We start from the raw sequence: 14,710 nt of genomic DNA on the forward strand, positions 1-14,710 counted from the left end.
CCTTTTGTGTACATGGAAAAAGTCTTAGATCTTTGAGTTCAGCTCATGAAAAATGGGGGCAAAAACAAAACTATTCAGTTTTTTTTATCATTTTGTTCAGTATAGTTGTTTACATCTCATAACTGAGATAGATCGTTCTTGTTAGACACAAGCCGATTGAGCAAAGTTCTTTGGTTGCTCCAACATGTAGGAATGTGAAGATATATTAGCAATTGCTACGTTGATTTTATTTATATTTGTGAAAGAGGGATGTTTTGTTTACATATTGAATTTATTTTCATCTTTATCTCTCTTCACACATTTGTAGTATTCACCCTTTACCACGAGATTGCATAATTTTATGCAATCTAAGATAAAACTAGTTTCTCCCTAATTTTGGTATCGTAATTTCCTGCCCATCTTGTACATTGATTGGGAATATGTATACTATTATTTTATTTATTTTTTTAAACCTAGGGCAGGTATGCTTTTAAATTGGTTGACACGTTATACACATTCATTTGGTCTTCTTCTTTCTTCTTCTTTCTTCTTTCTTCTTTCTTCTTCTTCTTCTTTCTTCTTCTTCTTCTTCTTCTTCTTCTTCTTCTTCTTCTTCTTTCTTCTTCTTCTTCTTTCTTCTTCTTCTTCTTTCTTCTTCTTCTTTCTTCTTCTTCTTCTTTCTTCTTCTTCTTCTTTCTTCTTTCTTCTTCTTCTTCTTTCTTCTTCTTCTTCTTTCTTCTTTCTTCTTCTTCTTCTTTCTTCTTTCTTCTTCTTCTTCTTTCTTCTTCTTCTTCTTCTTTCTTCTTCTTCTTTCTTCTTTCTTCTTCTTCTTCTTCTTTCTTCTTCTTCTTTCTTCTTCTTCTTTCTTCTTTCTTCTTCTTCTTCTTTCTTCTTCTTTCTTCTTCTTTCTTCTTCTTCTTTCTTCTTCTTTCTTCTTCTTCTTTCTTTCTTCTTTTTTTTCTTATATTACCACATGCATTTGTACTTGCTCTCTCAAGGTTTTGCTACTATCCATTAGAGATATGGGGGGGGTCTGAGTTAGTTTTTTTTTTTTTCTCCTTGTGTTTTTATGTTTGTGTCCAATTGTACATTGATGTTTTTTATTATGCAAACTTGTATGTGTCAATGTAGAGACACATTTGACAATCAGGCATTGAATATGGGTGTGACCCCATTGGGGTGTGTACTTAAACAATGGTTCTCTGATGTTCATTTTGTAATGAACAAACACGCAGAGTCTGTGTGAAATGTGTCTACATTTTTCCTGCTGTATCCTGTACTTGGACATGTGTCAATAAAAAGATTTCTTCATTCAAGCCTCCCTGTGGTGTGCTTCCGCTTTCTCTTTTAGTCTGCATTGTTTACGGTGGCGAGCCGGGGCCAGGGACCCACATCGGATTGCTGGTGCAGACTCACCTGCGCAGTGTACACCTCTTCTTGATATAGTTGGATCTTGCAATCTTTCACGTAAAATCAATTTTAGTTATAAATTAGTTGTACACTTTAATTGCAGTGTGTGGTGACATTAAGAAACAAGAAAGCTGAAGGTAAAGGGAATGTGGTGGGTGTGTGCATCAAACTGTATTTATTCATCTTATTTACCAGTTTAAGGGCTAGTTCACACAGGACTGAAAGCTAAAGTTTGGGAGCACTGGCAGTGGGCTGCAGTATGGTGCACTTATCAGCTGTTCCAGCATTGTACTGTTTACCTTTTAACTTTATTGAGTTGTACCTTTTTTGAGTGCACTATGGAAAAATAAATACCGCATGTCTGCATTTTGGTGCACTGCACTCCTGTATTGCAATGTGAACTGATGATAAACCCAGTTAGCATATTTTTTGATGTCTGTGTCCCAGCGGGAAGATTTCAATTCACTGCCTGTCCCAAAGAAAGTCTCATTCCCACAATTGCAGAGGCCAATACAAATTTTTGTTTATTTTTAACAAGCTGCTGCCTACACAAAACATATGTCACTCCTGGCTGCATATAAACACACTGTGTACTCTTTGTTCCTCTGTATCCCCCTGTTCCAGTGGGGACACAGACGGCAGAAAGAAAAAAAAAAAAACTGTCCGGTTCTAACCGTCAAATCCTTTCCTACTATATTCAAAGCAGAAAAAGTTTGTATTTAGATACGCTTTTAAGGCCCCTTTCACACTTGTGCAACTTGTCATGCAACTTTGGACATCAGAGTTGCACAACTTGTCGTTCACCATGTTTTCCAATGATACTCATTCATAAATGTGCAACTTAAAGTTGCAGCAACTTCAAAGTAGTCCCTGCACTACTTTGGCCCGTATTAATGCGTTTTGAGGTCCAAAGACATAGGCATTGCTTCAAGCCCAGTCAAAATTGCGGCAATATTGCATGACTTTCAAGTCGCACAAGTATGAAAGGGGCCTAAGGCTCCATGCACACTAATCCCTTCAGCTTCTAGGAGCAGAAAAAAATAGTTTTTGTAGAGTTTTTGGGAGTCATTTCCCAGCAGAAAAAAAACACTTTATGTTCCTAAACACTACTTAAAACGCTCCAAACAGCTTTTTTTCAAGCATTTTTTTTTTATGTACAGTAAAAACACTAATAAAACACTTAACACTCCTAAAAGCTTCTAAAATGCTACTACAAGCCGGCACAAAATTGCTATTGGCGTTTTTCACCCAGTGTGTTTTTTTTTTTTTTTTTCTAGCGTTTTTTTGAGCATATTAATAAAAAAAAAGAGCTAGTGTGCATGGAGCCTTTTTTTTGTTAAAAGTATCAACCTTTAGCAGCTGTATTTCTAACTGGGTAAAAAAAATGTAGATAATAGAATAAAACTTAAAATTGGCACTCGCGAGTCTAAACATTTTTATGCATTATGCTCTGCTACCTGTCCTATCCTCCTCTCTCCCTAAACACTTAACCTGGCTCAGATGTCACCGCTCCAGCACTTTTCTTCTCTCTTCTCCTGTCTCCAGAGAAACTGAGGGCTGTGGAGCCATAAGCTGTTGCAGCCATCAGCCAAACTCCTGTGAGGAGGGAGTAGGGGCTTGGCTTTCTGGTACATGTATGGGACTCAAAGGGAGAGGTAAATTTGTACGAAAGGTCATATAAAAGTTTACAGTATGTGTAATTTTTTTCTAAGTTGTTGGATCCTTTCTAAGAAAAGAAGCCTTTTTTTCTTGGCTTTGCTGATTGACAGATGGAAGACAATAGAAGGATCTGCAGGTTGATTTGAAGTGTTTGTTAGTTTGAGTATATCCTTAAAACAGTATCAGCATGTACAAACTTGTATTTAATTAGTGTGATTTATCAGTTGCTTTCTTTATTTTTTTGTATCAGGTTGGAGTGCACAGTTTTGGAGATCAAAGCTCCTCCACAACAGAATGGCATGACGAATGGTCATAACCTTGACAATGACACAATTATCATTAGTGATAGTGATGACGACGAGCCTCCTGTACCAGATAGCTGGTAAGCAGAATATAATAAACAAAATCTTTGTTATATGTATATTTGTTAAAACCCCAGCTTATTCTGCATCGTCTGTGTTAAAGCTGAACTCCCATGTATAGAAATTATTGCATAGTTACATTAGTACAGCATGGAAGTCTTCTCATCCTCTGTCTGTCTGGTAGAAAATGTCCCCTTTTTTTTTTTTTTTGTTTTTGTTTATTTTACTCCCACTTGCTTCTCAAAGAATCCCTGCATGCTTTTCTGCCTGTCCACCCACACGTGCCCACCTAGCACACAGTCTGCCAAATCCTCAGACAAGCCGTACTCTGCATCAAGGTGCACCCTCACTTTCCAAATTGGGAGGCATTTGTTAACCTTTGTATATACTTGATTAGCTTTCTTATGACGCTTGGATGCAGAAGGAGGTATCCCAGGGCTTTAAATTAGAATTTAACTCCCTTTCCCCTCCTTTTTTTTTTTTTTTTTTTTTTTTTTTTTTTTTTCTCTTCAACTTTCTGCGTCACCACTCAGATTAGCAGATCTCCATCAATCTCTGTTGGGTCTTTTGCATCAAGGTGTCATTCCCTTGGTTCTTTTGGTAGACTAGTTCCAGGGGTTTTACTATAACCTTCTCACTGTTCCCAAACCCAAAGAGGACATTCAACCTATTCTGGATCTCATAGTTCCTGAATCTTTTTTTTTAAATTGGCTACAAAAATCACACATGGAATCTACCTTCACCAGGGAGATTTTCTGGTTTCTGTGGACATCAAAGATGCTCACCTACATTCCCTTATCTTTCCAGCATAACCATGATTCCTAAGCTTTGATGTGGATGTACGTTGACTTGGTAAGACTTCTAGCAGACACTCAGTGGGCACTGCCAGATCTTCAAGATCTTCTGCACAAAAGTTGCCATTGTGTTTCACGATTTTTGGCTGTAACTGCATAACTGTTGAATCCCAGGTTCTAGGGGACAGTATGCATAATTTCTTTTTGATAAGAGTTAGGAAGTCTACTACAAGGTCTATTGTTTTACGTTCAAGTTATATTTCACTTGTTGTGAGACTGAGTGCTACCACCCTAGGGCCAGGACTTAATCTTTGGGATGAAATCTCTTTTCTCTATCTTCCATTGGCAGACGCAGTCTCATCTCCTTGAGCTGAGTAATATTATGCTTCTCCCATCAGGAGTAGTCTAGGCAGGAAAATTTGAATACACACACCCAGGGGGCTGTCCCTCCAGGCATAAACCCCCCACTGCACAACCCAGTTTGTTTTCTGCCTAGAGAAGGAGTAGACCTAGGTTTCCTGCTGGGACTCCGGTCTGTTTTTTTTTTTTAATTCTTTTCAAAATGTTTTTTTTTATTTCTCTTTACTCGCTAGCTAGTGTTCAGGGAAGAATTTTCCTGGTGATCTACAAGCAACAATGCCGTCTGGGGCTTCGTACTGGATAATCTAGATCCTTATCGTCCCCCCAGTCTAGCCTACTAGCGCAAGCAGGTTATAGTTCAGACCTAGGCCTAGCCACGACGGTGCCCTCTTGTCCGGAGGGGGACGAGCCTGTGAGTGGATGCTTCGCCGGGACGCAACGACCTGGAACGAATGTCGCAGCGTACCCATCGGCTGGCAGCACCCCCACTTTGGGTGGGAGGCAGTCTGCCCGGAGCGGAGCCCACCCGGTCCATGGTATGGTGAGTTAACTGTGCCCCCCTTTCGGCCTTGAAGGGATGTGGACCCTCCCCTAGGGATAATGGGATTTGTGCCTCCCATGAGATTCCCCTGGTCTGCCCGGTCTGTGTGTCCTTCCCTCTCCCTGTCCCTGCGGGGGCTGTGTGTCTGGGGTGCTCTGGTGGTCGGGGGGGGGGGGGTGACATGGTACCTTGGGCTTGCTGGTCCCTGTTGTGGTTCCTGAAGCCTTCATGTGTCGGTCCCTAGCTGCATGGTGCGCCGTGGGCGCCGCCATTTTGGGTGTGGGCAATGGAATTTTTTTTCCCCGTAGACTTGTATGGGGCAGCCATTTTCCCTGCAGCTTCCTATTGTTTTGTATGGGCATCCATCTTTGTGTAGCCCTGTTGCTATACTTGGCAGTGAATCCTTATCAGGCGACATAGCTTCCTGTGTGGTCATTTCCTGCTGCTGAGCCGAGGTCACTTCCTGCTTTTCTCTCAATGCTGTGGAATATTCAGGAGGATATGTGTCTGAGGTGGTAAAGTATTGAGGGTCCCTACGGGCATATCCTTGCACTTTCTGCTATCAGTTTGGTTTAAAGGGGTTCCCTGCAGGCCGCTGCGATCGGTGCTCTTAAAGCGACAGTACTCCGTTTTTTTTTTTTTTGTGTTTTGCACTATGGAGTCCCAAACTTGAAAATCACCCTCAGACCCACTCTGTGCCACTCCTGGACAGTCCGGATCGCAGTCGCTGGCCGATTTCAGCTGCCCTGGAAAGCCTGGTGACTGAAGTTGATTTAGTCATGAATAAGGTTGATAGCTGTAAACGGCTGCTGCCTTCTCCACCTATGGAGGTGTCCTCTAAATCAGAGGCGGATAAGGTTGCCTCGGATGCTTCCCTTCCTAAGGGGTCGTTGTCCTCGCAGTCAGATGGTGAAGAGAACCTGTCTTCAGCTGTAGCGCGGGAATGCGCTTTAGTGGAAGCCCTGAATATTTCAGTGTGGGATACTTTAAAATTGACTGATTAGCCAACGCCGACAGGGACGCGGGTGGCTTTTGGCTCCCAGAAGTCTCCAAAAGCTGATGGGCCTTGCCCCGGCACTTTTTCACGATGTTGTGAATGACCAATCCTAGCACGTTAAGCACGTGTTAGTGGTGCCAAAACGCTTTAAATGCCGGTATCCTTTTGCTGAAAAGGTTTCCAACCGTTGGACGGTGCCACATAAAGTGGACCATCCTGTTTCCAGATTGAACAAATCTACCCTTGTGCCTGTGGAGGATTCCCCAGTTTTTACGGATCCAGTGGATAGGTGGGTGGAATTCCTTTCCAGCCATCTTCACATGCTGGCGGGTTTCGTTTTGAAACCTGGTTTTTGTGTCTGTGCTAGTGGGTGAGCTCTGTGCCCTGGGGACTTGGGCGTTGGAAGAGTCTTCCTTGCCGATCAATATTCTGGAGCTGAGAGCGATCAAGCTCTGCCTGCTTCACTGGACGAGTTGGCTACACGGTTCTCCGGTTTGGGTCCAGTCGGACAATGCCACGGCCGTGGCTAACCTCAATCAAGGGGGCACCAGGAGTGCCCTGGCGGCCAAGGAGGTGGCCGAGATTCTGGTATGGGCAGAACACAATGTTCCAGCTCTTTCCGCAGTCCACATCCCGGGTGTGGAGAATCGGCAAGCGGATTACCTGAGTCGTCAGGTGTTGCATCAGGGATAGTGGTCCCTGCATCCGGAGGTGTTTCATCTCCGGTGTCCGGTGGGGGACTCTGGAGGTGGATCTGTTTGCATCTCACCTCAACAGTAAAGTTCAGAGGTTTGTGGCCAGGTCTTGGGATCCTCTGGCCGATGCCACAGACGCTGGTGGCTCCTTGGAGTCAGTATTGCCTGATAATATGCCTACCCTCTGCTCGTTCTCCTGCCAAGGTTTCTTTGCAGGGTGGCGATGGGAGGTGTTCCGGTCATTCTGGTGGCTCAAGACTGGCCTCGGCGGTCTTGGTACGCAGAACTGGTGAAAATGGTCGTGGATCCTCCGGCGTCTTCCTCTGCGGGAAAATCTATCTCAAGGACCGATCTTCCATCCTGCTTTACGGTCGCTGGCCTTAACGTCTTGGGTGTTGAAAGTATGGTTCGATGTATAGAGGTCTCTGTGATTCTGTGATTCCTACCCTTTTTGAAGGCCAGGAAATCGACCTCTAGGAAGATCTATCATCGTACGTGGAAATCGTACATTTCTTGGTGTGAATCGCTGCAGCTGCACCCTCGCTTGTTCTCTATAGCTAGGGTTCTGGCCTTTTTGCAAAAAGAGATTGAGCAGCGCCTAGCCTTGGGGACTATCAAGGGCCAGGTTTCGGCCTTGGCTATTTATTTTCAACGTCTGTTGGCTACTCATAGTTTGATTCGCACCTTCATTCAGGGGGTGCTTCATCTGGCCCCTCCGAGGAGATCTCCGTTACCTCCGTGGGATCTTAATCTGGTTTTGTCGGTTCTTCAAAAGCTTCCTTTTGGGAATATTAGGGAGATTTCTCTTCTTTCTTTGCCCCAGAAGTTTGCCTTCCTAGTGGCTATCACTTCTGCCCCCAGAGTCTCTGAGTTGGCGGCGTTGTCCTGTCGTCCACCTTATTTGGTGGTCCACAGGGATAAAGTGGTCCTCCGACCTAATCCATCCTTCCTTCTTAAGGTGGTGTCTGATTTTCACCTGAATGAAGACATTGTGTTGCCTTCCTTATGTTCTAAGCCTAAACATCACAAGGAAGTTGCCTTGCACTCTGGATGTGGTTCGGGCGATAAGGGTTACTGAGTCCTTCAGGAAGTCGGACTCTCTCTTTGTCCTTCCGGACGGTCCTCGTAAAGGTTTGGTTGTGTCCGCTGTGACCATTTTGAGATGGATCAGGCAGACAGTTGTTCAGGCTTATTGAATCAAGGGTCAGGTTCCTCCTTTCCTTGTGAAGACTCATTCTACTAGAGTGCTGAGTGCCTCTTGGGCTTTTCGCCATCAGACCTCTGTTGTACAAGTTTGTAAGGCAGCGACTTGGTCGTCTGTGCACACCTTTGCCAATTTTACAAGGTGGATTTGTTGGCATCTTCGGATGCCTTCTATGGCCGCAAGGTTTTGCAGGCTGCTGTTTCATAAGAGAATGTTTGTTTGTACTTCTCTTCAGGGGTCTTTTATCTGGGTAAGCTCCTGTTGTTTGTTTGAGCTCCATGTTGCCCAGTTGGCTACGTTTAGCCTTCTAGAGTTGATGTTACTGTCTGGTTGTGTTTTCCCACCCCTCATGCCTGTACTGCTTTGGCACGTCCCACTCAGCTCTTGGAGATGAGGCTGTGTCTGTCGAATGATGATGGAGGAAATAAGATTTTTGTAAGATCAGGGAAAAAGATTTTTACAGTAAGATGTCCATCGACAGTTGCCGCACCCACCCCTCTGTTGGTTCTGTTGTATTCACTGCTTTTAAACTAAACTGATGTGCTGGGTTGTGCAGTGGGGGATTATGCCTGGAGGGACAGCCCCCTGGGCGTGTGTATTCAAATGTACCTGTCTAGACTACTCCTGATGGGAGGAGCATAAACCCACTCTGCTCATGGAGATGAGGCTGCGTGTTTGGTTCACTGCACTATCAAAGGATATGTTTCTGCTCTTTCTATCCTAGTTGTAGAAACCATTGGCCTCTGACAAGACCTTTTTGTATAGGTAGTATCAAGTGGCTACCAATATAGTTTAGAAATATTTTACATCCCATGATTAAAACCAGTTACAAAACGTCAAATATGTTATCAATGTTGGAAAACAGATAAGCTTTCTTTCAGTGTCCTTTTTTTTTTTTTTTTTTTTTTTTCTTCTGAGATATGATTTGGTAACTGAAAGCAAAATAAGATGATTTCTGTACAGCAGAGAAGTGCCTGCTGCTACCTTCACTATGCTCCCCAGAAATCCTACTAAAATTCCTCAAGTTGGTATGGGCATACAACTACTCAAACCTCCTAATGTGACTGCTCTCAGCCTGGCAATAGGTTCCTTAGTCACTGAGCAGTGATTGTGACATGTAGAGGCATTGTGCATATATACTGTAGTTGAATGTTTTGGTTACTTGGGCCTCCAGTGGTAGATTGGGGAATTAGGAGATGGTGAAAAAACGCATTTTCTACATGTTGTATTTTGTAAAGGTTTATTAACAAAAAATACGTTTTTTAAAAAAATCAGCACTTGCACAAGGCAAACATGCGTCTTTCAAAATTGTTGTATAGCCTCTTGTAAAGCGAAGTATGACTCAAGTTCTGGTTTTCAGCCAGTATTGCTCCTCTCTTTGACTACATTTGTGGTTCACCCATTTGTTGAGAGTTGAGTGAAAATTGTCAAGCACTTGTGCACTACACATTTTTACAGTTCATTTGGCTTGTTTGCGATTTTGAAGTGAAAAGGAATTGGCCTCATTTGCACCTTCAAATTTGTCTCCTCTAGGAAGAAAATAGAACCAATTGACCCAACTTTATTCAAGTACAAAGTGAAGCCTGTTGTAGAAGCAATGTATGAATCTGTTACCGTTCGACAGTGCCAAGTCAGGTATGCATAGGGACTATGGCTCTTGCAAAGCCGCTATATTAATGCAGCATTCAGTAAGACTATGATTCAGTGGAATTTGGGGAAAAAAATCTGCAGGACTGGTGCTTTTAATTGCAGTGTAACTGAATGGGGAGGCAACTGTCGCAACAAGTAATTGCCTTTGTTTCCGTATCAGTGGCTGCTTTCTTAAAGTTACAAATATCAAGTTTAACTACTGAAAACACAACTCCTCACTTACACTCCCCAAATAAATTACTTAAGATAGACCTCCAGCCACATTTGTTTCCTATTTTGATTAGAGTGGGGTATGCTAGAAATCTTTTTACGTCCCCCTCATCTTTTAACATTGTGTTTTTTTTGTATGTACATTCTAAACACTAGTGCATACTTTTTATATCCATGATTTGAATCCAGGAAAATTGGCAGCATACCTTGCATTTTTTTCTGTGGAGGATTTGTGGAATTTGGATCTGGCTATCAGAATTAAAGATGCACTAATCTTTTTAGATAGCCTTTTTCTTTATTTTAGGAAACCTTATCTTGGCTAGTTTGGCATACACAAAAAAGGTTGGTGGATTGACCTTTGACCATTTTCTTTCTTTCTCTAGTCGAAAGTCTTCCATATTTTCTAAAGACAGACTGAAATATTTCTTGAAGCTGCACTGTGAAATACAGAATGGTTTAGTTAAACCTAAGGTAAAGAGGGCTGGAAATGTGTTTATTAGAGGTCATGTAAATCTAAACGTCGTAATTCCACTAACCTTTTTTTTTTTTTTCTTCTTTTAATTTTAAGGCAAATACAATTTCAAAGTACCAGATCTTGGAAAAGAATTATTTCCGTTTTTTTCCTGATGAGCCTCCTAGGTTTGAGCCTTCAGCAGACAGAAAACCTGTGTCAAGGGTACGTTACAACACCCATCTGAACAAACAGAGTTGCATTGACATTCTGGTGTGTTGCTCCATTTGAATCTGTAGACCTAATGCCAGACAGAAGTGGTGTTTTGCTTAGTGTAGAAGAGGAAGTGAGATTAAGTCTCAGAAATTATAACATAGGCAAAAAAAAAAACATATTTCTAGTCAATTACAGAGGTTTTTAGAACCTCCTGAAAATGTTGACAGTTTTCAAATGAGGTAGATTTCTTCTTCAGGTTATGAGTGTCAGAAGAGAAAGAGAACTCCTGTCTATTTTTTAATAGCTGTGTCTTCCATAGAGATCTAACCAATCCTACACTATGCAAAACTTAAGATCTTCTGGAGTTGGGCTTTCAAGCACAACTAGCACAAAAACTTTTTTCTCTTTTAGGTTCATTATTGGACACAGCAATTCTGTTCTTGACCATAGAGTTATATTGCCACCTACAGAAGTAGGACACTAAGCAAAAAACACAGCACTGCTTGTGGGTAGTAACCTCCTCTCTGCTATAGGCAAACCAGTTATTTCTGGCTAGTGTTACAGGAGTGAGAACCTACTTCCCTGCTGGGACCAGAACTCCATAGCTTTTTTTTAATTTTGAGAATTTTCCTGCGTAGACCAGCTGGGCTGGATAATCTAGAACCAGTGGTCACCCCAGTCTGGCCAATGAGTGCACGCTGTCCCAGACCCCCTGCCTGCCTGGCCTTTGTTTCTCTAGCTTGCTCTCCCCACTGGCGGGTATCTGCACTAATTGATTGGGCTGCCAGCAACTTTAGGCTGGGGCTTTGCAGGTAGAGAAACACAGGGTGGGTAGGGGGGTCTGGGACAGATCCCGCCCACCCAGCAGCAAATAGTCAAAAGTAAATGAAATATCACCCAGTGCCAAAGCCTAGGCCAGCACTGCATGTCGCCACAGCTCTGTGTCTGCCATATTGACTGTGGGCATCCTCTCCTATCTTAAGTCACTTCAGGAGGTTGGGGTGGATGTGCAGTGACCTGGCGCCCTTCTGCTGATGGGTGGAGCTGTAGGAGTAGGGCTTGGGATAGTTTCTCTGACAGACTGGCACGGCTTCCATTTTTACTAAGGGCATTTTCCCAAGTCATCCTCCAGGACGGTCACATGAGATGGCTCCTCCTCCTACAGGAAACACAAGCACAATTAAGTTTAAAAGGCCGCCCCACAGGCTGCCCCACAGTTCTTGTGTTTCCTGTCCTGCTTACACATGCATGATTCCAAACATCCCCCGTTTGTTATTTTATTTCCCTATCCTGGGCAGGCGTCCCGGGATACCTCCTCTCTTTACCGGCCCGGGCCGATAAGAGTATCAGGGGGGCCGGTACCAGCAATGGGGGCAAGAGAGGAGGACATCCTAAGGGAGAGGAGGGGACAGAATGACCGGAAGACACCCTCTTCCCCTGGTTCTTTGGGCAAATGGGCTGGAGACCGAAGCGGTAGTGTCCAGCATACTGCCCAAAGACAGCTTACCTTGCTCCGTGTGGGAATGAGGACAGCCGACCTAGAGGGGACCATGGCGGCCAGCCGGAGGCCGTGCTGAGCCGCTCGCCATCTCCCCTCAGAAGTGTCATCCCCACGCTGGGCTCCCGGTGGAGTTTCCAGCGTGTGTTGTGTCAGCCAGCGTCACCGCTGGCGCGGCGGAAGTGACGCAGCTAATATGGCGCCGCTACTGGAAGTGGGGCGGCGGCCATATTGAATGTGGGCAAAAGCGCCGGAATCACGTCAGAGGGCTCTGGCGGGAAATTTAAACATAAATGACGCCAGCTCACAGACGGATCGGCTTGGCTACGCTCACCTGCTGCAGGATTCCTTCCCTCCAGGCGGTCCTAATGGCGGAGGACCAGTCCCTATTGCCAGAGGCTGTGGCGTGTGGCCCCAGCCCGAGTATGGTAAGTGGAGGGAAGAAGAGGGGGATACCCCACTCCATACCCGGGAGGCCCCCCCCCCCCACCCCCCAAAAAAAAAGGGGAAAATTTTTTTTTCTTTTTTCCTTATTACTGATCCCGGGGGGAGAGGGAAAAAAGGGGGTGCTAGCCGGGGGTTGGAGGTACATGCACCCCTAGACGACGGATAACTAGCTATTTATCTCTCTCTTTCTTGCCGTTACAGCCCAAACACATAGAAGCTACGGACACTGCTGCTAAACCAAAGAAAAAGCACTGCCGTACTTGCGGGACAAAAATGCCAACGGACTCAGACAAGCTATTATGCCAAAAGTGCATCAGGAAAGTAATTACTGAAGAATCCAAACCAATAGGAAAGGATTTTATGATTTCAAAAAAGAGGTCATGTCCACCCTGAAATCGCTACAATCCTCCATAGAAGGGATGAAAAAAGCGGACCAACCCTCCACGTCTGGATACCGCTTAAAAACAGCAAAGATCCAAAAAGTCGCCAGACTGATGGAGGAATCCTCGGAATCAGATTCCCAGGACGAGGAAGGAGAACTCCTGCCGGAGGACAGCTCAGACTCAGAAGAGCAAGATGGCGAAGTCCAGGAAAAGGTGACTAGACACTTATTTCCAACGGAAGAAACGGAAGAACTCCTGAAGGCAATATACGTAACCGAAGGCTTACAAGAAGAGGAAGCGCCAAGAACGGTGAAAGACCGACTATAGGGGCCTACAGGTCCCGAAAACACGCACCTTCCCAGTCCACCAATCCCTGAAAGGGATTATAAAGAAAGAATGGGAATGCCCTGAAAACAAACTCTTCTTCCCAAAAGCGATGAAGAAGAGATTCCCGTTCGAGGAATCAGTAGGCATATGGTCCAAATGCCCGAAAATTGACGCGCCTCTAGCCAGGGTATCGAAAAAATCGGACCTATCATTCGAAGACATGGGACACCTAAAAGATCCCATGGATAAGAAGATCGACGTGACACTTCGGAGGGCTTACGAGGCAGGGGCGGCATCTTTTCAGCCAAACATGGCTAACACATGTGTCGCTAGAAACGTATCTTTTTGGCTGGAACAGCTTAGGGAACAGCTGGAAAAAGTCCCGGACAGCGAGGAGGCACAAGACTCCCTCCTCTTGATAAAGGGGTGGCCTACATGGCTGACGTGGCGGCGGAGGGCGTACGAATTGCAGCCCGAACCTCCGGGCTAGTAAATTCAGCCCGCAGAGCCCTCTGGCTCAAAACATGGGAGGGAGACTATGCCTCCAGGAATAAGCTGTGCAGTATCCCCTTTGATGGGAAGCTACTTTTTGGCCAGGAACTAGACAAAGTTCTGGAAAGATCGGCGGACAAGTCCAAAGGTTTCCCCTCTAAGAAAAGGGAGAAACGGAAGAGATTTTTTTGCCGCCCAAGAGGCGACACACAAACCAAGGGAGGAAAGCCTAATACCCAGAGGAAGTGGGTATACAACAAAAACAAGGGCAGGTCAAACAACTCCTTTCCGACCAACAGTAGCAATGTCAACAAGCCCCAGTGACGCCAGATGGCCGGTAGGGGGAAAACTAAGCTTCTTCTCCCCCCCCCCCCCCATGGGAAAGGTTCTGTACGAATCAGTTCATAGTACAGATCGTCAAACAAGGCTACAAAATAGAATTTGTGACAACCCCCCCCTCACAAATTCCGAGTAACATCTCTACCGAGAACATCACCAGCGAGGGAAGCCTGGGAGGAATCCATCTCGAACCTATTACAAGAGGAGGTAATAAAGGAAATACCCCTATCACATCAAAGGGAAGGTTTCTTTTCCAGAATCTTCTTAAGGCTAAAACCATCAGGCAAACACCGCCTGATTCTAAATCTCAAGGACCTCAACCGCAGAGTAAGGTACAGGAGGTTCAAGATGGAATCCATCTTCTCAGTGAGAACTCTACTCACAGAAGGCGCATTCCTAGTGACTCTGGATCTTCAAGACGCCTACTTACACGTGCCAATCCATCCAGGGCATCAGAAGTTCCTGAGGTTTGCAACCAAACGGGAGTCACAAACGCGCCTATTCCAATTCCAGGCACTCCCATTCGGAATCTCATCAGCACCCAGGATATTTACCAAAATTATGGTGGAGGTAGTCCAGGATCTCAGGGTAAGAGGGGTCCAAATAATCCCCTACTTAGACAATTTCCTGATATACGGCAAATCAGAGTCAGAAGTGCTGGAAAACCTACAAATAACGGAGGATTTCCTCACCTCT

The 14,710-nt window shown here is 44.6% G+C and overlaps 1 protein-coding gene across 1 annotated transcript in view; it reads left to right on the forward strand.

Moving 5' to 3' along the window:
* Positions 1-14,710, forward strand: part of BAZ1A (bromodomain adjacent to zinc finger domain 1A) — a 154,421-nt gene that overhangs the window by 18,779 nt on the left and 120,932 nt on the right. Inside the window, exons 4-7 of the mRNA XM_082275756.1 lie at positions 3,299-3,430; positions 9,535-9,636; positions 10,245-10,332; positions 10,430-10,537. Of these exons, the coding sequence (XP_082131882.1) occupies positions 3,299-3,430; positions 9,535-9,636; positions 10,245-10,332; positions 10,430-10,537 (430 nt within the window). The remainder of the gene's footprint in view (positions 1-3,298; positions 3,431-9,534; positions 9,637-10,244; positions 10,333-10,429; positions 10,538-14,710) is intronic.

The sequence above is a fragment of the Pelophylax lessonae genome (assembly GCF_965119305.1).
Source record: "Pelophylax lessonae genome assembly, chromosome: 13".
Lineage (NCBI taxonomy): Eukaryota > Metazoa > Chordata > Amphibia > Anura > Ranidae > Pelophylax > Pelophylax lessonae.